General features: G+C 45.3%; 1 protein-coding gene across 1 annotated transcript in view; it reads left to right on the top strand.

The window, feature by feature from the left end:
* Positions 1-24,767, top strand: part of OTOGL (otogelin like) — a 1,110,282-nt gene that overhangs the window by 147,605 nt on the left and 937,910 nt on the right. Inside the window, exons 9-11 of the mRNA XM_086931129.1 lie at positions 74-180; positions 4,351-4,476; positions 9,022-9,130. Coding sequence (XP_086787255.1) covers positions 74-180; positions 4,351-4,476; positions 9,022-9,130 — 342 coding nt within the window. The remainder of the gene's footprint in view (positions 1-73; positions 181-4,350; positions 4,477-9,021; positions 9,131-24,767) is intronic.

The raw sequence follows: 24,767 nt of genomic DNA, 5'->3' as shown, positions 1-24,767 counted from the left end.
TGGTTTGGTTGCTCAACAGAAAAATGTACTTGGCCATCAATTCTTTTCCTAACAGCTGTGTCTTTTCTTTTAGAGCAGATGATGATGACACGTATTGCCGAACAGTGACCGAATACGCCCGCGCATGCTCCCATTCTGGCTTTCCAATTCGAGACTGGAGAGATGACTTTCCCGCCTGCAGTAAGTTACCCATTGTTCATGCCGTGTGTGTCTCACCACTTTAGCACCATAAACCATTCCCTGGTTATTAGTCAGTTACAGATATGTGTGAGTGTGCATGCAGAGAGCAGAGCGGCTGCAACGAATGCAAGGGTGTAGACCTTTCAGAGTAAGACCCAGGTTTGGAAGCCTGAAAGGATACCAAACATTGCATCTCCTTCAGGGTGGAAGGATGATTTGAACGGTTATTATATCAGCATGATTGGATAGAATGGTGCATGCAGTAGCGGCTGGTGTGGATAGGCTAGAGGGTCGGGGGAGAAGGGGGGATGGACGGACAGATGACAGAAACATACAAAAAAAATAAGCACTTACCTGCCTCATCGATGCATTGCGCCCCTCCCATCTGCAGGCACAGGCTCCCAGAGTGCACTGTGGCCAATTTTTTTACGCTTCTTTCATGCCGCTGAAAGCAGCGTCACGATTGGCCTGAGCACCTTTGATTTGTACTCCCAGTTAGACTGGGAGCCTGTGCCTGCTCTCTCTCCAACACGGCAAAACAGCTTGGGTTGGAGAAAGCTTTGGTGCGAATGGTGGTCTGGGTGACCTAGATGACCAGCCGGACCGTCAAATAACAGTGCCAAACACTTCTCCACTAGCTTGTCATCCCCTGGCCCCGCCCCCAAGCCTCGGTTCCAGAGCAAAAAAAACAATATTAAACAAGGGTTTATTATCGCTTTCTTTTTTTGGGGTGCTGGCAGGTGGGGCGACACTCTTCCACCATTGCGTAGGAGAAGCCACGGGCTGCATGGTGTTTGTTTATTTTGCAGTAGTATGTATGTATTCATGTGCATTCCAGTTACTGAGTTGCGAGTAGATGACTGTGGGACAGCCGTGCTGTGCCTTAATCCCTGTTTGGAATTGGGACAGAAACGTCTACTTTGAGGGAACCAAGATATGTAGAAGATCTTCTCTTGAAGGACAACTTGATTCTTTTGGGACACCAATTCAGGGTGGACTTTGTACTAAGCTTTGCTAAGCCACCAGCAGGAAGATTTCTGGAGGCTCTTACTGTTAGCAGGCCATTCCCCCGAGGTGCAGAGTGGGGCAGCCAGAGTCGCTGATTGTGTTAGATGGGCAGTAAATGGATGGCAAGCAATGAGCCACCACTAAAAAATAGAAACACAAGTGGGTGATTTTAGTGCACCAGTAGGGATGCTCACTTAGTACTAATTGGGGGTATGAACATCACGTAAACCTTGGCCCACAGAAATAGACTCAAGTTATGTTTTATTGATTCAACCGTTTGATGTATCTCGACTCTCAGGTGGACACAGATGGGAACTTCCTTTACACCAGCTCACATGTATTCGTTGCTGCCTTACCATTTATCATAACACCACTCCAGAGAGGCTGTAGGATATTGCAAGGGAAGGAGTAGAGGTCCTGCCTGTGGTGGAGAAGCGGAGGAATGTTACAAAATCAAAGACTAATACAACTCTAGTGAAGAATATTAAAACTGAACACAGACTTTTGCCTCACCTCTACTGCTTCTGCACCATTTGTTCTCGAAGAGTATAAATACAGGCCATATTTCTAATTGTTTATTTTTTTTAGTATGAATGCTTGCACAATGTCACCCTCTGGGCTCATGTGAGCCACTCAATGTCTTATTACTCTCTCCAAGGTTCCTGGGCTCTTAGAACCTACTTCCAGCTTCCTCAGTTCCACTCCCTGCCATTTTGGGAACCTGGCTCGTCTCATCTGGATTCAGTCTGATGCTCTCTGCATGTTTTCATGCTGCACGCAATAGCAATAAATGTATATTTGCTTGTTATTTCTGCACAAGATAGGCAACCACTGCACAGATCATAAAAAGTAAAGTAGTTTGTACAACTCGCACATATGCCCAGCAGCAGCACAGCAGCGACCATACTGTTTTGAAATAAATAGAGGCCCACATGCCTTGCATATATCAGGGCTTAGCTGTCCTCGCGCTGACTTGGAAATATAAACACATTTTATTAGGCCCATTCCTGAAATGTTAAAAAACACAGAAACAGCTGAGAAGGAAATGTGTGTCAGATACTCAAATGACCAGACGTTTCATGTGGGTCATTAAGTTTTTTTACTATATTAGCTGTTTTTTCCACACAACATCACAGTTCGTTGTCATCCAAGGTCATTTAGCCAACATTTTGCTCCCCTCAACTAGAAAAGGCAAGATAAAACCCAGATCAGACAGTAAACATTGTCAATACACATAAAAGAGGAAATGAATTAAATAAAATTACAATTGTTTCTAAGCACTGGTCAACACCATCTCTGTTAATTGTTACAGTACCAAAAAAATAAACACTGCTAACTATTGCTTTGTGCGTACTTCGAAAACACAGAGAAATGCCCACCAGAAGTCACAACAAATAGAAAATGAAAACATAAAAGCCTAGTTGTGCCTATTTGTTATAGGGGTTCGCAAATGAATTTGCAGCATTTGGCAAATCGCCTCGTTTCTGCTAAAGGAACTTTAGTATAAACAGAAGAACGAAACATGGAAGTCTTGTGGGAGGGATACTGTGATTTCATTTAGGATTTTAGATATTTTTTTAGACCAAATTACATACATTTGCGTTTCACATTACTCTAACCCATATCTCCTCTTAAGCAAAACATCTCGTTCATTCTACACACAGACAGTGTGCAGTAACATTCAATCAGTCTGGGTCCCAGAAGCAAACGTCCTCCACAGTCCATAGTTTGATTTCTGGCAAAATGTGTTCAGCAGTGGTTAAGGAAGACCACTAAATTGATAGCAGAGTGGTTGTTTTGTCTGTCATTTGTTGTTTGTGATAACTAGCAGTTGCCGATCACTTAACACAAGGCAGAGAGGCAAAAACATTCCAAACCACCGAAGACATGATACAGTAGTGTCACGCTTACCTGAGGCTATGTGACAGCAAAGAGGAGATAAACATATGTTTAAGACTCTAACAGCACCTGTTTCCACCTCAGAGTCCAGTCTTGTGCCAGAACCTTACTTCACTCGCAGCCGCCAATTCGATAGCAAGATTTGTCTTCCTTTAGCATAACAGCCCTGACCTGCATTTATTATACTGTACCAGACAGGATGCTTGCTAGTCCAGACTGGTTGGCTGCTCTGACCCCCAACATGAATCCACTGACCAGGAAGGGTGTAGGATCCTCCTCCGATTGGTTCCGCCTCTCACACAGTGAGGTTCATGCCCCTTATTGCTTCGAGAGAGACTCTTTTTGTTCAATCGCTGCCAAGCGAAATCTGGTGAAAGAACCAGTCACTCATTTACCAGAATCACGGGTCCAAGGCCATTACAGCAAAGATCCTTGGAGGTTCCTCAGCACAGCATCTGTGACCACACGCCTGTGTTTTAAGCATATTAGAGCAGAAACTTTTACTTTGGTCCTCTGAACAACATAGCACAGTATTCAAATGGATGTTCAGTTGTGTTTGTGTTGTGCTGGGAGGGCATTTATAACCTACATATTGGGGACTATTTTTCCAGTACCTGGAACAAAAATACATATACGTATCATTTGCCCACATGCTCTCATCCCAGGTACTGCGAGTTACTCTGAAGTTAATTCTATAGCTCTGTACCTGTGTCAGTTTCGCATCTCTCGTGTTTGACATTAAAATGCTACATTTGACAGGACTTCTCTTGCCTTCAAGATATCTTATGATCTGATTATTTTAGCTATTAGGACTCTGTACAATTCCCCATTATTACCCACAATTATGTTATATGTACTTATAATACTACGTTTCTATGATGTGCTTCCGGAAATATGCCTTATGATGACTTTTGATCAGTCTTCCGTCTATATGTCTAATCGTTATTCAATATCAGACATTGTACCTGTCACGCTTGTATCATGTTGGGCCTCAGATATGTACAATGTACTCATATATTCAATGTTTTCTCTATTGTCTAAGATGTATAAAATATTTGGAACAAAAAATTGTTACATTGATACTGATAAACAAGATGTAGCAAAATTGCAAGGATTTTAATTTCCATATTAGTTATTGCGGTAAATAACTGACCGACAAGAGAATACATTTTAATTTCAACTTGTGACCTTTGTGCATGGGCATTCAGTGATTTACCAACGAATGCATCCCTTTGTTTTGACTGCTATTTGTAAAAATTGCAGGTGAAAAATGTGAAGACAGGTTTGTTCATCGAGATTGCATTAGCTGCTGCCCACCGACGTGCACGTTTGAAAAGGAGTGTCTAGGGAGCAACCTTCACTGCCTCGACGGCTGTTACTGCCCCGACGGTGAGAATACCTTTCAGAATCCACAATCATGTTTCAGAGAGCCAATTGACGTTTTATCAATCTGAGGTAATGCATTTCAGTTTGCTTCTGCCTATAGAAATCTGAAGATGGATTTTAGGCCATAGTACTCTTTAGAAGCCGGGACAAGCTTATGCGGCATGACTCATGGAGCGCAGAGAAGCAGAGTTTGTTTTTTAAAGTGTATCTTTATATAAAAAAAGACCCAATAAAAATAACTTTGTTTTAACCAACACAAGCGTAGTGAGGCCGGGTAGATTCTAATGCTTGTCTTTTGTTTTGCTTGTTGTGTTTCACTAATGAGGTTTCTCGGTGGAACAGGTGGTGCTTAATCTGTCTGTGCTCCACAGGTAAGCATTGTTAGAAACGCGGATTCCCGGTAGCTGGGGCGTGCTCGAGAGCCAGAAAGGACTCCCGTTCTAGTCAGGGCGAGGGAGTTACACCCTGAGGATTACCCCTGCTCACCCTCTTGGTAACTTGGAACGAGCAGTCAGGCTTATCCCAGAGGCAATGTGTAAAGCATTTGCGCAACACACACAGCGGCGTAAAGCTAAGCACACTACAAAAGAGACTCCGTGCAAGGTTATATAAAAATAGCCTTTGTATTATAAAAACACAATAGAATCACAGATATATACACTGTGCCTGCAGACACCAGGACATTATTTATAGGGATTACGTATAGGGTAGCGCCAATCGGGCCGCTGCCAGAACCATCACAAACTTACATGTAATAAGTATAAAACAACCAGTAATAACTGCCAGTAGCTACTGGTAGAAGAATAAACCTAGCACTACATCACGATAGGCATAAATCATATTAGCATTAGGCATACCCCCTATAGGCATAAACCACTTTAGGGGTGATAAACATTATGCATCTCATTGGGCGTAAAACACATTATTCCTCAATACATTAGGCATAACCATAAGCATAAATGCAACCTCATTATGCATAAAGAATGCATTATGCAACACTAATGGGGCATAAAGCAGCTTATGCACAAATCGGTATAAGTACGTTAGGCATCTAATCAGCATAAGTCATCACAATACATTATACTACAATCATGGGGCATAAACCACATTTTGCAAGCACCAGCATTAATACCTTATGCACACTCCAATTAGAATGACCATCATTAGTAGTGCACTAACATTACCCCCATTCTATCGTAGTGCTCCCCGGGATATGCAAAACAACCATGCCCCTCGCTGTAGCTGCCCACGCCCTTGTGGTGCACCTGTAAGGACAAGTACTGGCACTACCGTGCCTGGGGAGCCCCTACTCTGAGACTCTCAAAATAGTTTTGCCCAACGTTGCAGCTGCCCGCTTCTGTGGTGCAGCTGTGTCCAAAAACAAGCACTGGCAAGTGGGAGCCTCCCTTCAGGGACTCAAAAGTAAAAAATGCCCAACATTGCAGCTGCCCGCTCCTGCGGTGCAGCTGTGACCAATGTGAGCTTTAAGGGAGCTTATTTTCCCAATGGAACTTCACCAGGACACCCTGGGAGGCATGGTAGGCTCCCGTGCTCCCTCCTCCATGCAGCCTGGCTTCTCTTGGCTTCCGACATGCTCTGCTTCCGTGCTTGACCCCACCCACCATCAGGCGCAACCATGACTGACTTCCTGGTCGCCGCGCGATCGCGGCAGCTGTGTCCCTTTGCTGTCCGTGGCGCTGATTTCAGGTGATTTCAAAAGGCGGGGTGGGCACCCACCAAAAAGCAGCATAAAAGCGGGGTGGCTCCTGCTTTACAGTAAAAAGTGTCCCAGGCGGGGTGGGCATAAGCTTTTACAGAAGAAATGCAGGGTGGGCTCCAGCTGTGTTTAAAGGCATGAATGCAATGTGGGGCACCGGCGGGAGGCTGCAAAATGCGGGGTGGGCACCCGCTCTTCAGGCACCATGAAGGCACAGTAAAAATGCAGTGCAGGGGGATCCCCAAGATGGGATTCCCCCAGGACGCTTGCTTTGCATATTACCACCACTAGAGCCCGACTTCACAAAATGCCTGCCTGAAATCTCACAATCTCAATTTAGATCCTGAGGTTCAGTAATATTGCCTCCTGCATAAACATCGGATAAGAAAGCCCTTCTCTTTCCAATCCCGCAATCCATAGTCAATTCCCTTGATGCAGTAACAATCTGAGTGATTTTAAAGGAATTTCACATGCATATAGGGCCTTCGTCTAGACGTAACAATGTGTCTTTATCAGTTTGCCTTTGTTTCCCATATTAGAGTTCATGAAAGGGCTAAGTAGCAATTGTGTAAGAATGGGCTGTGGGGGCGGTCCCAGGCTCCCATCCTCTGAGGCATTTTGATAATTAGCTCTCCATCTAACTGACTATTTTGACCTGCGCCACCCGAACATAGAGGCGTGGCGCCCTTAGTGGCATCTCGGGTGGGAGCGGGTCCGTTCTTCTTGTCTATTAGGCGGGTGCAGGGGGTGCCCTGCGGCAAGGTGAGTCACGGGCGGCCCTGGCTCTCATCATCAAGGTTGTGCAGGTGACCCCCCCTCACAGGCCCCTAGCACAGAGATAAAAGCGGTGGAGGAGATGGGGAAGCCCTCTTTTGTCCTCTTCAGCAGCTCCGAAGGTGGCAGCAGACCAGCGGCAAGTAACCCACCCACCCATCCCTAAGAATAAAGACAAGATTTGTGGGGTCCCGGGCAAGAGAAATGGTGTGGATTCCTTTGGCCTGGACTGTCTGACCCTGGAGCAGGGCGAGTATTCAATGGGGGCTCCGGGCTGGCGGGAGGGGGGCTTGAGCTGCTGGTGGTCCTGGACTCTCCTGCCGTACCCAAGTTGCCTGAGTTTAGAGATGTTGGGGGGCTATCCAGGGTTCAGGAACCCCGGTGGAGCCAATGCGTTAAGCAGTGCACTGATGGTAGTGCCTCTGGGATAGAGGACAGAACTTATTACTGATAAAACAGTGCAAGTTGGAGCCTGCTGGCACAGCAAGCACAGGGAGATTCATCAATGAAGTACGTGCACTGAGATCCTGATGGCTAAGGCCATGTCTGGAATGTAAATACAATTATGCTTAACTGTACTCTTTGGAACCTACCTCGTCTGGCTACCATGTGTGTTGTTTGGTTTTACATATGCCTGAATAAAATGAATAAGAAAAGAGTACCTGACTGTAAGGTAATACATGACTACTTTACGAAGACCAACTATCTGCCTTGAGTCTTTATGTGGTGTAGGTGGTGCCAGGGGAGGGGGGAAGTGAAAACATTGGCCCGCTGGGGTGACTTGCTTGCTGTATGCACATTATAGCTGTGCAGCCAGATAGTAAAGGTCAATTAATGGGACAGCCATTTCTTCCTCATCTACTGGGAGAGTAAGTGTGGCCTGTGATATCCTGTGTCTGTCCTTTGCCCATATTAGCTATCCCATCAATTTTGTGGACCCCCGCCAGGAATTCATATTGGCTTAGGGGGGTAGAAAAACATAATTCTGGGAACAGAACCATGTCAGAGATAAATATTCTTCCCATGAATAAAATAAGAAGGGGTTCGTCATAATTTATTGGAGTGCCTGAGGGAGGTCAGTGCGGCAGCTATGTTCCCTTTCAGCAGTTCTTCCTCAGTTCTAAATATGTGGTTCCCAAGATATTTATTAGTGGTATATTGCATATTCGTTCTACATAAACAAATATTTTCAACACTTCTTTGTGAACTATTTCGAAGTCAAATAAAAAACATACTATCTAAACTGAACCTCTGCATCATATAAAAGCATTGGGTTTATGGTTCATCAAGGTTTTTGTCCAGTTCGTGTGCAGGACATTTGTGTGTTCGCTCATCTGTTTAGTTATATATTATGTCTATTTTGCTGCATGTATATTTTGTGTATGTCTACTGGACTTGCGGGATGTGTTGTATCTGGTGACCAGTAATCATGTGTGTGGGTCAAAATGCATTACAGAGGTGTATTTAGTAAGCATCGGATAATAATAGGAAATTGCAGAGAAGCACATTTTGTTGGTATGGAAGTATTGCATCATTTGGATTTGGTAGGTTTTCCGAATAATATGCAGATGTGCATTCTGTTTGTTCCTCGATATATATCTGCATGTCCTCTTGTCTCTTTACCCACTTGTGTTCATTCATACTTCGGCAACCTCCTAGTTTGTGATGTTTCACGGATGATCTTCACTCATGATTGACTCAAAGATAAATCCTGATCACATATAAGTGCTTTCCTGGAAACAGCTGGATCAATTGTAACCATTGTGAAATGCACAGTTGCCCTAAAAAGGTTTATGAGCAGTTTGTGCCAAAAAGTTTTCTTTAGGGAAGTTCCATATTTACATTGATCAAATACCTCTAAACTGTATATGTACCAAGCTTCAACAAACAGTGCAAGTTTAAGTATACAATGTCAACATTAATCAAAATATGGATTTAGAATTCTCTATGCATTATGTTAGAATATATTTGAAGAGCTATAAATAAGTTTGTAATTATAGAAGAGTATACACTCTTCCACAATGAGTTCTAATTTATGTTGCTTTTCCTCTGAATAGGACTTATAATGGACAATGGAACATGTGTTCCTGTAGCTCGTTGCCCCTGTATCTATCATGGAACAGCCTATCCAGTGGGATCTAAGATTGAGCAGGAATGCAGTGTGTGGTAAGTGACCATAATTTGTAATCTTCTTTCATATTCCTTTCAAGAATCTCCTTTGCAGATTTACTATTTCTATTTTGTTATGATTTCATCACATAAAATACATGCTGAAAAATCACAGAGTTCCACTGAAAACACAGCAGTTTAGGGAAGTTATGATTAAAACACATGTCAAATATTACATCTTATGTTTAACCAAACCTCAGAATTTTACTAAAAACAGAGTCAATGTGAAGTTATGGTAAGAACATCTTGAACATATTATAACATGTTTAAAATAAATCCCAGAAATTCACTAAGAAAACAATTAAGGCGAAGTAATAATTAGAACAACCCACCTGGGAGTTTGTGAAGGCTGCTACTTGTCCCTCCGACCTTGGGACCGACTGCTGTGCTGGGCTGTGCTGCCTCTCGCCGCACCCGCTTCGCGGCGCTAAAGGTGGGAGAGCTGCTGGTAAAGCTCTGATCACTGGGAGGCGCTGAGGAGAACACCAAGACAGCGCTGTAGCAGGGACTCGGAAGTCCAGGAGTCCCTGCTTCCCCAGGTGCGCGCGGAAGCGCCCACCAACAGACACGCCCCCCGCCTGGCCAGAGAGAAAAAGGCGCGTGTTTCCTTTCCTCGCTGGGACCCACCTGGGAGTTTGTGAAGGCTGCTACTTGTCCCTCCGACCTTGGGACCGACTGCTGTGCTGGGCTGTGCTGCCGCTGCCTCTCGCCGCACCCGCTTCGCGGGTGCCGCTTCGCGGGTGCCGCTTCGCGGCGCTAAAGGTGGGAGAGCTGCTGGTAAAGCGCTGATCACTGGGAGGCGCTGAGGAGAACACCAAGACAGCGCTGTAGCAGGGACTCGGAAGCCCAGGAGTCCCTGCTTCCCCAGGTGCGCGCGGACGCGCCCACCAACAGACACGCCCCCGCCTGGCCAGAGAGAAAAAGGCGCGTGTTTCCTTTCCTCGCTGGGACCCACCTGGGAGTTTGTGAAGGCTGCTACTTGTCCCTCCGACCTTGGGACCGACTGCTGTGCTGGGCTGTGCTGCCGCTGCCTCTCGCCGCACCCGCTTCGCGGGTGGCGCTTCGCGGCGCTAAAGGTGGGAGAGCTGCTGGTAAAGCGCTGATCACTGGGAGGCGCTGAGGCGAACACCAAGACAGCGCTGTAGCATGGACTCGGAAGTCCAGGAGTCCCTGCTTCCCCAGGTGCGCGTGGACGCGCCCACCAACAGACACGCCCCCCGCCTGCAACGGTTCTACTTCACGTTCTGCTCGGCGCTCAGCGGGACGCGAGCGGGACGCCGAGCGAAGCCCGAGCAAAGGGCGGGCAGTCAGGGGCTGACAGAGGCTGGGCTGGGCAACGTCTCTTACATCCAGTGTCGATCACAGGTGGGCGGTGTGAGACTCTTTTAGGGTCTACCCCCAACCATGTCAACCCGTTCTGGAAAATTGCTCAGGAGTGAGGGTGAAAGGGGAGGTGTTGGCGGGAGCCCAGTGATTGGAACTATGGACCGCTTTATTACCAGTGTGGCGGCTGTAATAGAAAAGGAGATTGCTATGTCAGAGCGCCGCCTATCCGAGGTCTACCTCCCTTCCAGACGCTCATCTTTGGGGGCCGCTGCACAGGCCCTGACACCGGCCTGTGAGAGGGTTCAATCTGCCCCCCCTGTTGATGTCCCGGGCTGTTCTATAGACCCCCCCCAGCTGCTAGAAATAGGGCAAAACATAGACAGGTTGGAACATCTGGCCGCGCTTCTTCCTAGTGGCATTGAGGAAGAGGGTGGCCCAAGCACACCACCTCCACCTGTATCACCTATGCCCCTAAACAAAGCTACAACCCAGCCATTACTGCCAATATCGCCCACCCCCACTATAGTGAATCCAGATGGGGTGCCCTCTGTAACTGAAACTGATGTAAGTAGGCAGAAAATAAGGGCTAAAAGCAAAAAGGCAGGTAACCTTAAAAAGGGCAGGCTGGTGTGACAGGCCGCGCTCTATAAAAGAACAAGAAAGCCCTTTGGCCTAGGTGGGAAAGACGCAAAGGGCCTGCTCCCAAAGGATGAGGCCGAGGTAGAGGGGGATGCTGTGGTTTCTCCTATGGGTTTAAATAACTGCCCACCTACTAGTAATAGCACTGGTAATGTCCCCAAGCTTATCGATCCCGTGACTATCGATATTATTTTGGAGAGGGTAAATAGTCTCTTGATGCCCCTACTGACTCAGGTTAAGGGCTTGGGGGCTAGAATAGACAAACAAGAGCAATTAACCCTCGACGGGTTCTACTCACTTAAAACTACATTTAAACAGCTGAATAGAGTGAGTGAGAACTATGACATGGGCCCAAAGGGGAGTGTGCCCCCAGTAGCTTCCTTATCACCGCAGGTAGATTCCAATCCCCCAAAAAGGGCAAAAAAGGTTGAAACTAGTAGAGTCCAAGCTCTAGCACCCAAAATCCCTTCCCCACCTAAAGCAGGGCCCCAACCCAAGGGAACGCCAACACCTGTAGAGGCTGCCAAAACTGCACCTAAGCCACTTCCACAAGTACAGCCCCAGGCTAGCAGTGGTAAAGCAAAAGCTAGTCAAACTCCTGGCTTACAAGATAAAGCTCAGGGAACAGCGACAGGGAAGGTCACTAAAACTGCTCTCCAAACTATAGCACCAGCTATTACCTCAGTGGCCCCTCGAAATTTCGCACGCCGGATCCCCCCTGTAAACCTCCCGCCAGACTGCCAACCATTTGTTGCTGTTCTGGTAAATGTTCCCCCTCTGAAAGAAAGCCAGTTGGAGAACCACCAATCTCTTAAGAATAAGTGCATCCACTGGCTAAAGTCAAACAAGCCAATTCCGACTGGTGTGGATGTGATTATTCTAAGGGTTCGCAGAGTAGGGTGGGTAGGACAGGGGAAAAAAACTCAGGAGGGGGACTGCATAATTATAAACTTTCAAGACCCCAGAGTAGTGAGCTCCATCTGTAGTCCTATAAAAAACATGAATGTAGCAGGGGTTAAAGTAGTGGACCTATCCTATTTCTACCCTAGGCAAATTGTTATGTCACCATGGGAGAGCCCTAGTACCCCTGGTTTTTGCCAAAATTGGGACACATGCTGGGCTGGGGGTCTTGGGGGCAATGGCCTGAACCCTCCGTGGGTGCCAGGGTGCTGCTGACTGGAGGAGGGCGATCCAAGGGAATATACAAATGCAGTTGCAGTGAAAGCAACTGTGAACAGAACAGACCTAATGGTAGCATCACCTTCCCGAACTACCTCTCCTCCAATTGTAAGCGCTAGTGGGTTGGTGGCCTCTATGGATATTCCTCTAGATTGTTGTTATTTGCAAGTTCCCTCTGTGAGGCCTACAGACAGTAGTGTTCTTGCGACCAGTGACACACCAGCTGTGACGGACCTAGTTTTTAAGGTTTTCAGCTGGAATGTCGCAGGGATCGCAAGAAAGTTGGCCCTCCCTGATTGGAATGCTTGGGTTGATGAGCACTCCTTATGTATCTTTCAAGAGACCTGGAGCTTGGAGTCGGTACATAGGGTGGGATTCTCCTCCTACTCTGTACCCGCGCTAACCTCGGAAACAGGGAGAGGACGCCCCTCGGGCGGTCTGCTCATATGGGTAGCAGCCTCCTTAGACTGCAGAATAGAGGAGCCACAGACAAGTTGTCCGGACATTCAAAATATTATTTTAAGAGACCAAAGGGGAAGAATAGTATTAAATGTCTATAATGTCTACGCCAGAGGGACTAAGGGCGGGAGGAAGTCCTCTGTATTATCTCTCCTTGAGACCCTTCTGAATAAAACTCCACACAAGTCATGTACCCTGGTTGCGGGTGACATGAACTGTACTTTCGAGCCCTTAGGCTCGGATGTTGCCCTTGACCAGGACGAGGAGGACACTAGGAAAGGGATCCCTGTTTTAGAGATTCCACCCATTAGGAGATGGTCAGAAGTGGCGTTACAGCTATACTCCCTGAGCCTTGAACTAAACCTAAGGGCAGTGAATGGAAGGACAAATTCGGACGGGGGGGGGCACACACGTATAATAGACCAGGACACACCTCTAGAATAGATTACATCTTATTAGATGTATGTCTCTGGAACCATGTGAGGGATATGGTCGTGGTCCCGACGATTGAAAGTGATCACAATCCACTTTCCTTAACCATGACCCAGTGGTGATGCCTTGTAAAAAAGGGCCCTATTAACCCCGTATTAGCTCCCCCCGATGAGTCTGTAGTCTCACTCTGTGGAAGACGCCTAAAATGGGCTAAATTGATCCTCTCCGAGGAAAGGGTTGGAGAAATCTCAACTCTCTTAAACCAAGCAGTGACAACTCTGGGGTTTCCTTTGGAAGGGGTGGGTATGGTGAGTGGGCTCTTTGTCTCTCTAGTAGAGGCTTTGACGAAGGTGTTCACCATCCCTTCTAGTAAGTCAGGAAATAACCGAAACAAAAAGCAAGGTGATGGTTGGTATACTCAAACATGTAGGGTACATAAAACAAGGCTTGTTGAGGCAGTGAAGCATAAATCCCATAGTGGTATACTGGAAGCAAGGAAGGCCTACAATAGATCCCTTAAAACCGCCAGGAAGGAGTGGGAAGAGAAATTTTGGGAGGACCTACTCCATGCTAGCAAAAGTAGGGATTCAAGGGCCTTTTGGAACCTTGTAGGCTCCCGGAACAGGCCCGAGGAAGCTATGAGACCCTGTAACATCCCCCCACAAACCTGGGTAAAACACTTTGGGGCTCTATACCTCCCGGCAGATGGGGAACTAAATGTTAGGGTGATTTCCCCACTAGTATCCGAACCCCATACCTACGATCTCTTTACACCTTTAGAGATCGAAAAGGTAATTGGGTGGGTAGTCCCCCGCAAGGCAGCTGGTCCAGATGGCCTTCCGGGGGATCTCATGCGGGCACACCCAGTGGAGTGGGGAAGGGTTATTGCCAGTGCCCGATTCCTGGAAGGGGGCGGTGGTTGTCCCGATTTATAAAAAAGGATGTAGAGAAACCCCGGGGAACTACCGCCCAATAAGCCTGATAGATTCCACCCAAAAGATAGCAGGTAAAGCTATTCTTGGTAGGATTCTTCACTGGGTGGAGGAAAATAAAATATTATCAGACTTCCAGGCAGGTTTCCGGGCAGGAATGGGAACAATAGAGCAGGTGTTCAGGTTGGCACTTCTGGGGTGGAAGGTGGTGGATCTAGGCAAGGGCAGTCTATACCTGGCCTTTATAGACCTGAGGACTGCCTTTGACCTAGTCCCCCGGGAGGAGTTATGGAGGGTGCTCCATGGGCTGGGACTGCCTCCTTACATCTTGTCTCTCCTCATTAGCCTCCACGCCCATACCTTTGCTCAGGTCCGCTGGGGAAGAAATGGAGAGCTAACAGAGAAAATACCAGTGTCTAGGGGTGTGAGGCAGGGATGCGTTCTGGCGCCCACCCTTTTTTCACTATATGTGAATGGGGTGGTGGAATATCTCCAGCAAGAACCATCTGACGCCCCCTGTCTCGGAGGAGTGCGGATCCCCACCCTGCTTTTCGCGGACGACACGCTTTTGATCTCCAAGACTCCGCAAGGCCTCCAGAAACTGCTAACCCGTTTCCAGAATTTCTGTGCTGCAAAGGGACTTGTAATCAACGTGGACAAAACTAAGTTCCTGGTCCTAAATCCTCCAAGGAAACTGGGCCGCCCTCCTATTCTTAATTCTGTTGCCTTGGAGAAAGTATCCGAATTTGACTACCTTGGAATTCGGATTACGGATAGCATGAACTGGTCACCTCACATTGCTAAGATGGTCCTCAACCACAAGAGAGTAGGAGGAGCCCTCCTGAGGGAATTCCGGGCATCACCTAGGAGGTCGCTTACCCCAGTAATTGACATCTACAAGGCTAAGGTAGTAACATCAGCCTTGTATGGGGCCGAACTGTGGGGGCATTGCTGTCTGGACGCCTTAGCAACAGTAGAGAGTAAGCTCCTAAAATCCATAATCGCCATCCCTCCGAGCACCCCAACAGTTCCGGTGCTGTTGGATACAGGCTGTAAGAACATTAAAGACCAAGCCCGGCTTCGCCCACTTCTTCTATGGACACGTATTTGGAGGGGTGAAGAGTTAAAATCGTATGCTGTTGGGTTGGCGGAGATAATGAGCTTGGGCGGCTGGGCAAAAATAAGATGGTTGAGAGATACTAAAAAACTTCTGGAGAAAATTGGACTGGGGGACTGTTGGTTAGCAAGATCGCCTCCACCAAAAGAGGTGCTGAAGAGACTATACTGGAATTGGGTTGCGGAACAGCTAGTCATAAACCCGGATCATTGCAAGTCCACTGTTGCCTTTTTAACAGTAAAAGATGTTGTAGTTTTCGAGCCGTATCTGGACCTAATTACTCTTCCATTTGACCGAGCACTGTATTTTAAATTTAGAGTGGGCTCGCTTCCACTTGGGGCTCTGGTATCAAAGTGGAAATCTGGTGCTCACACGTCCCCTTATTGTGCATGTTGTCCTATTAGGATAGAGACCATTACGCATATCCTATTTGAATGCCCGGATTATGCAAAGCCCAGAAGCTCTTGGCTTAAACCCCTTTGCCGGAATATGGGCACACGTAGTTATCTAGTAGCCCTGCGCATCCTAATGACGGATACTTCCCCCCCTATTGTATGTGGCATAGCCAAATTTTTAAAACAGTTTTGGCTGATTCGATGCAAGAGACTGTCAGTAACGGTTTAATTCACTTTTAGCTAATTTATTCTTGGCATTACATGTCCTTTTAATTTTTTTAAATGTGCATTTAATATTGCCTTTTTAAAATGATGTTTTTTGTAGATTTGTAAATGGCTGTATTGTGTGTACGCTTATAAGATATCTTGCATATCGAATAAAAGCTTATCATCCACTATTACATAATATAAACTATGTGTAATAGAATCCTCAGAAATCTACTGCAATACCCACAGTTAAGGGTAGGCTATGGTCACAAATAAAACCTAAAAAGCTCTGAAATTCACTAGTTATGGTAAGGAAAACTAACCATATATTGCTTACCCACCATGAACTGCTCATGACCTAATACATCGAGCTGCGCCCAGGTGAAGTTTAGAGAGATATCAGATCGCAGACGTAGAGCCTGAGGGATTCATTTAAAAAGAAATACCCCATCTACACTACTTGAGCATGTAGACCTATTCTGTATTTTCATGTAGACCCACGGGGACAACAAGTTGTGAACACAGTAATTCAACCTTTATCCAGGACCTTTTTAGGTTTCACCTGGCGTAGCACTGCGCAGCAGTGTTCGCGCAGGCGAAATCTTATGTTTACCAGCACGGGGCTTTGTCCCGCCTCTCTCTTCCATTGGCTAGCTCCATAAATGGAGGCTAGCCATTGGAAGAGAGATCTGTCCGTAATTGTGGCAGCAGATTTGTGGGCGTTCCGGCGATTTTTTCGCTCTCCGCCCCTTTAAGAACATCATTGCGGCGGTGGGCCGTATTTTTTTACGGCCTCTTTTTTTGTTATTTTCGTCCTGCCTTTTGCAGGAGTGGGCTGCGCTTTGTTTCCTGTCGTCTCTGTGTGCGTGGCTGTTGTCTTCGTGTCCTGTACCGTCATGTGGCTGTTCATAATTATACACTTTGTAAGGATACACTCAGAAAGTACGTTCCTTTATGTTTGCTGCCCGTCTTGTTCCAAAATGCCTGTGGCGAGAACCCCAGCCAAGCCACGCCTCTCAAGCTTCTTTAAATGGTTGGACTCGCTGACTCGGTTCAATATTGAGCTGATAAACACATTTTCAGCGCCGCGTTGGCTTGCACTACGGTCCTTTCTTCAAGCATGTTTTTCCCCGTGGTTCTGAGATGACACAACAGCTCGTCCAGTGCACTTGATTCAAATGACAGGCTTAAAACAATGTGGAATGGGTTCAATAGCATCAGAGCAACATCCCCAATTCAAACTGACAAATGCCCCTTCGTTGTGAGCTGACTAGGAGACGGACAAGCCATTATTGAAATTCTACGGAAGCAAGGACATTGAAAGGTCTGGTCGACGTACCGCTCCATACTCCTAACCAAGAAACTGGATTTATAAAACTCTTGTGGACACATCTATTATCTTGCAGAGCTGGATAATTTTTAGCAATAAGTCAAGAAACGTGTCGCATGAAGTGATCATAGAAACCCCTATAGATCTCAGCAACAATTCACAAAGAGATCGTTATTTGGAACAAGCATATCATATGAACACCTAAACCTATATTTGGATTACTCAATAAATCACCAATACTTGCTTTCTATATCCCCTGGATACTTGTGTGGTCTGATTGGAAGTCGTCCTGAAGAAGGTGGCCTTGAGCCGCCGAAAGGCGCGTCGACCAAGTGCGGGGTCTCACATTGACCTTTGAGACCTGTACTCATGATTTTACTTCCTTGTTTCTAATGGTGTGGTAGTGTATGGAGTTAGAGTGAGAATGTTGAGATTGTTGTGAATGTGCGTAGATGTTGACATTTTCTTTTTCTACCAGGGGTTAATGAATCATGTATGTATTTATAGTAACCATATCTTGTACTTATTTTTGACTTCTATGCACTTTATTATGCTTCTCCCTGTTTACACTATTTATTATTAAAAAAAAATGTTTTGTCTTTATAAAAATCGATAATTTTGCAATATATGATAAACTGATAAAGGAATGTTAATCGATGCAAATCAATGGAATTTATATTTGAAATCATGAAATAAATCATATATATTTTTTGAAAGAATGAAAGTAATTTTTGAGCCTTTGTCACCAAAATTTGATTAAGCACTTGAAGTATTGTTGTACCACTATCATGTGGTAGGTAAGGGAAATTTGCTCTCTTTGTCACAAGTACAACGAACCCCATCCTCCTCTGAAGCATGCATAGCAGCAGGCCCTGCATCACAGGGAGCCTAGGATATCCATTTCCTGATGATTAGCAATCAAGAATGTCTTTTTTTTATTTTATTTAGAACCCCGCCATGGAACCAATGCTGTGCCAAATTCAAGTGTACGGTATGATCGTTATAGTGGAAAAAATGGCAAGAAAACTTAAATAATTTTCGCAGGGAATGTGAAATAGTATTCGTTGTATTTGATGACGGGGTTGCGTTTTGGGAGTTTTCAGAGTCCTGAACGAACTCATATTTTAAGAGTGGTTCGTCACTTAATACAAAGCTCTGGAGTTGCCTGGTTGAAGTTATGAAGATGTCTGTGGTGGTGGTTGCGGGGATTGCACACTAGGGGGCGCTCGCTCCTCTCGTCGCCCCTGCCACCTGTAGTTTCCTGTAACAAGGCGAGGGAGTGATAAACCTCACCTCAGCAGGAGCAGGGCAGCGCGCGGAGCTCCTGCCAGGAGTTACTGCTCCGGCCACGAGTTACTGCTCACACACTGTTCGCATAGCAGCACCGCGGGATAAGCAGTACACTTCACAAACAGCCATGGCGCAGACGGTCACTATAAACGGCCCCTCACCCTGGGGCTTTAGATTGGTGGGTGGCAAGGATTTCAGCACCCCTCTGACCATCTCCAGGGTAAGTTGTGATGGAAAGAAACGGCGAGTTCCTTTCTTTTGGAAGTGTATGCATTCTCGATTCAGTTATAGGTAGGTGCATACGTCATTTAGGTTTCTATCTACCCTGTCATCCACCCATTAATGCACCCACCTCACACACCTGATCCATCCACACTGCTAAGTCATCCAGCCGTCCATCCATTGACTACATCCATCAATGCCATCTATCACCCACCCCACCGAGCCTTCCATCCCTCCGACCACCTCACCCTACAGAATCGCCCATCCATCCATTCATCCATCTTTGTCCCCACTCCACCTCTACACACCGTTCTCTCAAGGTTTCTCCTTTCCGACTTCTATACTTCTAAAATGTAATGAAAGTCCCTGCATGCACTTACCAACCGAGATGGCGTGCTCTTTTAAAACGTGAAGTTGGTTATGCTGAAGTGTGGATTGAGAAGGAGCGGCGTGGCTTTAGGTTCAGAATTCTGCAAAGCAACGTATTCTGCATGGCTTTTGATGTATGAAGTTGGACACATGAATCACAGGGCACACACTGGCGCGTGCGTTTGAGAGATGGTGCAGCAACGTCGGGTGGGCACATGTGTCCAGGTGTTTATAGTGTGCTGAGGAAGGAAGCACGTGGTCTTCTGTGCTGTTGAAGGTGTAGACACGTAGCCCTGTCTTTGAGAACACTCCAACTTTTTGGAATTGCTCGGGAGGCGTCACTATGTCCCTTAGCTTCGCATCGACCCGGGTGAGCCGGTTCCCATAGTGCAAGAGATGGTGCACGTGGCTGCTCTATTTTGATTAGACTGTATGTGGTAGTCTGGTCGGTAGCGCACTGACTGCTGAGGGGCTGGTCGTGGCCAGGTGGTTTCCGACAGCAATGGCGCAGTAATGAATATTAATGACTTAGGTGGAGCAAAAATTACAGCAGCCCCCCAGGGCAGTCACTTGAAGACAGTAAGGCAGCACAACGGGTTAGTGTATCTGCTGCATACATATGTTTGTAACATAGGGCTTTTTTTTATGTACGAGGGCGTTATTTATCACCACTCATACATAAGGATACCACGGGGTATGGGTGCGATAAATAACACCTATCACGAGTTCATGGGGACTAACATGGATGTTGGTGTTTAACGCACCAAACGCCACATGATATGGTAAATACCACATGTTTTTCCCTGTTAAATTTTGGCAGTTTTCCCTAATTTTTGTATGTGTAAATGCCTTCAAGCTCGTAATTCCAACCCGTGCGTAAACACAGTCTCTACTGACATCGAATCATCTGGCAACCTTGGCATAGTTTATGGGTTTCGTGATTAAGTCCCAGTAGGAATGACTCTGCATTTCATCTGTCTGAGAATGATGAATTGAGTGCAGCTGAGCTGAATAGTAACATCATCTATTAATTAACAGTGGTAGTCACACAACTGTAACACTGGTGATACATAAAATACTGTATTAATATTGTTCAAGTCTAAACGCTGTTTTATACAACTTTTCTTTAGAGCACGGAAAAGATGACGCAGCTCTCAGATGCAGCATGCCCGTCCTCCGTGGCTCCACCCCCAGCTGCTCCTATTTCCAGTCAGTAAATACCTGTTGTGGTGTTATTCTGCATGACGCAGGCCTTCCTACTGACGCCTCACTCACCCCAAGCAGAGCTTGCGCTGGGTTATATATGACTTGGCGCCAACACTTCACTCAGCTGCCAGCTGGGTCACAACGGTGTTAGCTGTTATTCCCCGTTCAGGTCATTTGTGTGTTGAGCAAATAGCCTTGCACTAATTCACTGTATGACGTCACCGCTAGCAGCAGGTTTTCTCTGGGGAATGTCCTTAATCATACCCCTTAAACCCACAGTGTGCTGTAGTTTCCATTTCTGTCAGCCACACACACAAGGCTGCGCTTCACGGATAGTGGAATATTTCACAACACTTAGTGAGTAGAAGGCACTGCTCACAGGTGAGTCTCCAAACACTGAGAAAAGGAGCAGCTTGCCAGGTCTCCTTCTGCTGTACCATGTGGTCTGGTAGAATACACGTGGAGTCATTGCAGTACAAGGAGGCACACTCAAACTTCAATCGTATTTCAGATAATCAGACACTGTAAATTTTTCCAAGAACTCAAAATAATGTGTCTGTATTGCAAGCATAAAATACACCTGTGAGAAACGCCCTGAAAGGAACGTAAAACAAATCTACAACAAGCATTGGAAAAAGATCAGATCTCAGCAAGCAAAAAATATTATTTATTTGCAAAAATATGCAATATACAAAATCAATAAACATAAAAATCAAGGAGTGGTGCAGTAGCCGAGGTACACCAGCCCTGTTACAGAAGATCACTCTTTTTCAGGTGGCGGTGCACATGAGATCAGGTGAAAATCCTGTCACTCACATTGCAAGATGGCAAATGGGAGAAGTGGGCTGACCAATTGCCCCATGCTGTGGTGGGTGGAAACTACACATGAAAGGCAATTGAACATATCAATTCCTGATGAGGACTGACCAGACCATTTTTTAAATCCTGAATTGTTCGGAAAAATGGTGGTGAGACAGCTAAAGTTGTCTCTAGCCCAAAAACACAACTAGTGTTGGGTTGATAAACACTGTCATCTGTTGGATGCTCAAACCACCACTTCCTCGTCATTCTTCGTTTTGTGAGTACTGAATGTTCTTGACACGTACTGGTGCCGCAAAATCTTTTAGTTTGGAAGTGTAAATATAAATACAATGGTTGCACTGCTGATGGCTTGTGGGACCAATAATACGGTTGAAATTAATTGGATTGACGGCAAATCAAGGGTAGCCTGTAATTTAAAGTCAGTTCGTGTTATGTCAACTGACATAACGACTTTCTAAGGACTTTTTTGTGGCTTTTTAATTTATCAAGTGTCACTGTTTGTCTTTGAGACGGGCTAAGGCTATTCACTTATCATACTTACACATTCAGTTGTGTTACTTTACTGCCAAGATATTACGTCTTGCTGGAATTACAGCTTTTTTTGCCCCAAAGTAAAGAAATGCACACATACAGGTTTTCTTACAGATGCATCAAAAATATTGGCCACAATTCAAAAGTATCTACTATGCAATATATTGCTCTTTAGACCTTTTAAATTCACCACTTAGAACATAAAAAAAGAGTCAAAAGATGAAGGTCCTGGCATTCTTCTTTGAGGATATATATTAGTTCTCCTGATGCAGTCTGTTCAACAAGGGAAGCTACTCCCAGCTTCTTCTCTATTGGAGCCCAAGAGGTTGCTTCCTTATATTGTCTTTCTAGGGCAACCAGGAGCAACTCACACAATCACCCAACTATTAACCACTTTTTTTTTAACAAATATCCGGAGCAATTTGCTTTGCCATTGCATGATTAAAAAAGTGAGATCTAAAAATAAGGAATACATTCCTATGTGTGCATTGCTCTCTACCTCAGGCGTATTATGTCCCCATCTCTGTTGTTGGTTCATTTCCCACCTTTAGTCCCCTCGGGTACCATTGTTGCCACCTGTCCATTCTCCTTCTAGTCCTTCTCTCCCATACTCTCTTCCAGTGCGGGCCTTCTTCAGATACTGGCAGGGAACTAAGAGAACATACCGGTGACCATGGCCAGCATGGCGGGGGAGATCGTGGCCTTCCTGCTGACCCTGTCGGGCTGGGTGCTGGTCTACTCCACGCTGCCCACCGACTACTGGAAGTGTGCGCTCTGTGTGTGAGTGTGGCTCTCTGTGTGGCTCTGTAGGTATGTATGTGTGTGGGACTCTGTGTGGGTCTGTGTGTTTGTGTGTGGCATTTGCGAGAGATTAAGCTATTGGCATTGTAAATGACAGTGCTATTTTTTTATCTATTTTCAAAACCAACAGAAATAAAAATTTTGTCATTTACAATGCCAATAGCTCTAACTTTTTCAAAGGCGAGACCGTTGCATTGTAAATGCTTGTTTCCTTAAGGGGCCAGATTAGTTCCCCTGTAGATGAGTTGCTGGCTGGCCCTCGCCATTGGAGCATTTTCTGCAGTTTCCTCACAGGAGTACTTGGCATTGCAGGTTGCTCCCCTCTTTTCTGTTACAGAGTCCTGATGAAGACCCGCTGGTCAGGCTGCAATTGGACCTTTTCTCTTTCGCAGGGTTGAAAGGTCGACATTTTACCAAGCCTGGATTAGCTAGTTGGTCCACCAATGGGCAATTATGATTGAAACACTTACCTTTTCTCAATGAGATCACATTCATGTTGTACAATAACTGTAACTGACAGGCTTCACTATATTGGTATTGATATATTTGTGATTTCTTCCTTTCGTTCTCTATTAGTTTTCTCCCACAGTTGCTTCTTTTTGAGCACTACCTTTTTCCCTGTGCTTTCTGTCTGCAGCAATCATATGTAAAAAGTGTTAAAAGTGATGTACTTATACTGCTAAATTTGCAGATTTAGAACATATTCATGCATTTACTTCCTTGTGTGTGATACGTATTGATATATAAACTTTGCTGTATTGATATGAATATATCTTACCCCCTACCCCAAGGTTGAGCAGCCAGGTTTTGATTCTTGAGAGTAGGATAAGCTGATTGGTTCAGTCCTTTCTACTCCAATTGGACAACTGTTGTTGCATATCACAAGCTATCCATGTCTTTTGGGTTGTTGTTGGCTTACCCCATTTTTATGTAACGTATGACCTAATACATGTATGATCTAATACATTACATCACTGATAGCATATTAGATGACAACATTAATGACATCACTGATGAAACAGCCAATTACATTATTGATATCACGCATGACATCATCCTATGCCACAATTACTCTCTTTTAAGAAAAATATTATTAATAGAATAATGTTTACTAAGTATATTGCCTGTGGTAGAATTATTAATCCACAGAATATCCCCAGGAATACACCGTATAAGAACAATGTAACCAGTAATACCGAAATGTATCTCTCCTTTTATACTTTAACACTTTAGAATCCTAATTTTATTTTTATAACAAAAAAACCAAGAACGTTATATAGTTATGGCGCAACAAATCTAAACTAATGTACAAGATACAATATAGAGGGAGACACCCAATATGTCAGTACCACATGTCTGCTATCTCAGCATTGAAAATCCACCATCTTTATCCTCCTACTGCATTGCATTGACAATTATATACAAACATAGGCATGCAGTATAATACCACCCCTGTCATGTGAACACTACTAATCTTCACCACAAAAAAACACTCACAGTATATTAACTCTACTATTGCAGAACAAGAGATCCTCTATTATTTTATAAAATAACATACATAACCAATTAAAATATTTTCTGTACTTTTAAAAAAACAGTAGCTCCAAAACTGCTGATTATAAAAAAAGATTTGGGGCCAGATGTAGGTAAAATAGATTTACCGATTTTTAATTACCGAATTTTACCGATTCGGTAATTAAAAATCGGTATTCCAGATGTGCTGGAATACCGATTCGGAAGAATTCGGTATTTACCGATTCGGTAAATACCGAATCGGTAATGCCCATTCATTCCTATGGGCTTTGAATCGGTAATGCCCATTCATTCCTATGGGCTTTGAAGCCGAATCGGTCAATACCGATTTTCACAAGGGTGCAGGGGGTGTCACTTTGACACCCTCTGGCACCCCCAAAACAGACTCGGGTGCCATGTGGCAGGCATACATGCCCTAAGGGAAGGTCTGCCTGTCACATGGCATAGGTGTGCATGCCATAGGTACGAGGATGTGGCCAAGGCGGAATACAAGATGGTTATAAAAGCCTATCATGCTGACATTCTTTGGGAAAAACGGCACTACTTCGCGGCCCGAATAGAGTCAGCCTCTAGCTCCTGTAAGGAGATTTTCTCCATTGTGAAGGAGTTTATGTCGCCCAAAGCAATTGCATCTCAGCACGAGTTCTCTGAACCGTGGGTGACCGCATTGGCCAGCTTCTTTCATGATAAGATCAAGCTGATTCAGGACTCTTTCCCAGCCCCTGTCATCGGGACTAGGATGTACCAGGAGATCCACGGGAATTTGGCGGAAGATTCTGAGCGTACTTTATCGGAATTTCCACCTTTATCGATCACTGCGTCGCTTGATTTGCTTCTTCAGCTT

This window comes from Lissotriton vulgaris, chromosome 1_1 (assembly GCF_964263255.1).
Source record: "Lissotriton vulgaris chromosome 1_1, aLisVul1.2, whole genome shotgun sequence".
Classification (NCBI taxonomy): Eukaryota; Metazoa; Chordata; class Amphibia; order Caudata; family Salamandridae; genus Lissotriton; species Lissotriton vulgaris.
Note: the sequence above shows the minus strand (reverse complement) of the source record. Positions and strands in the feature narration are given on the sequence as shown.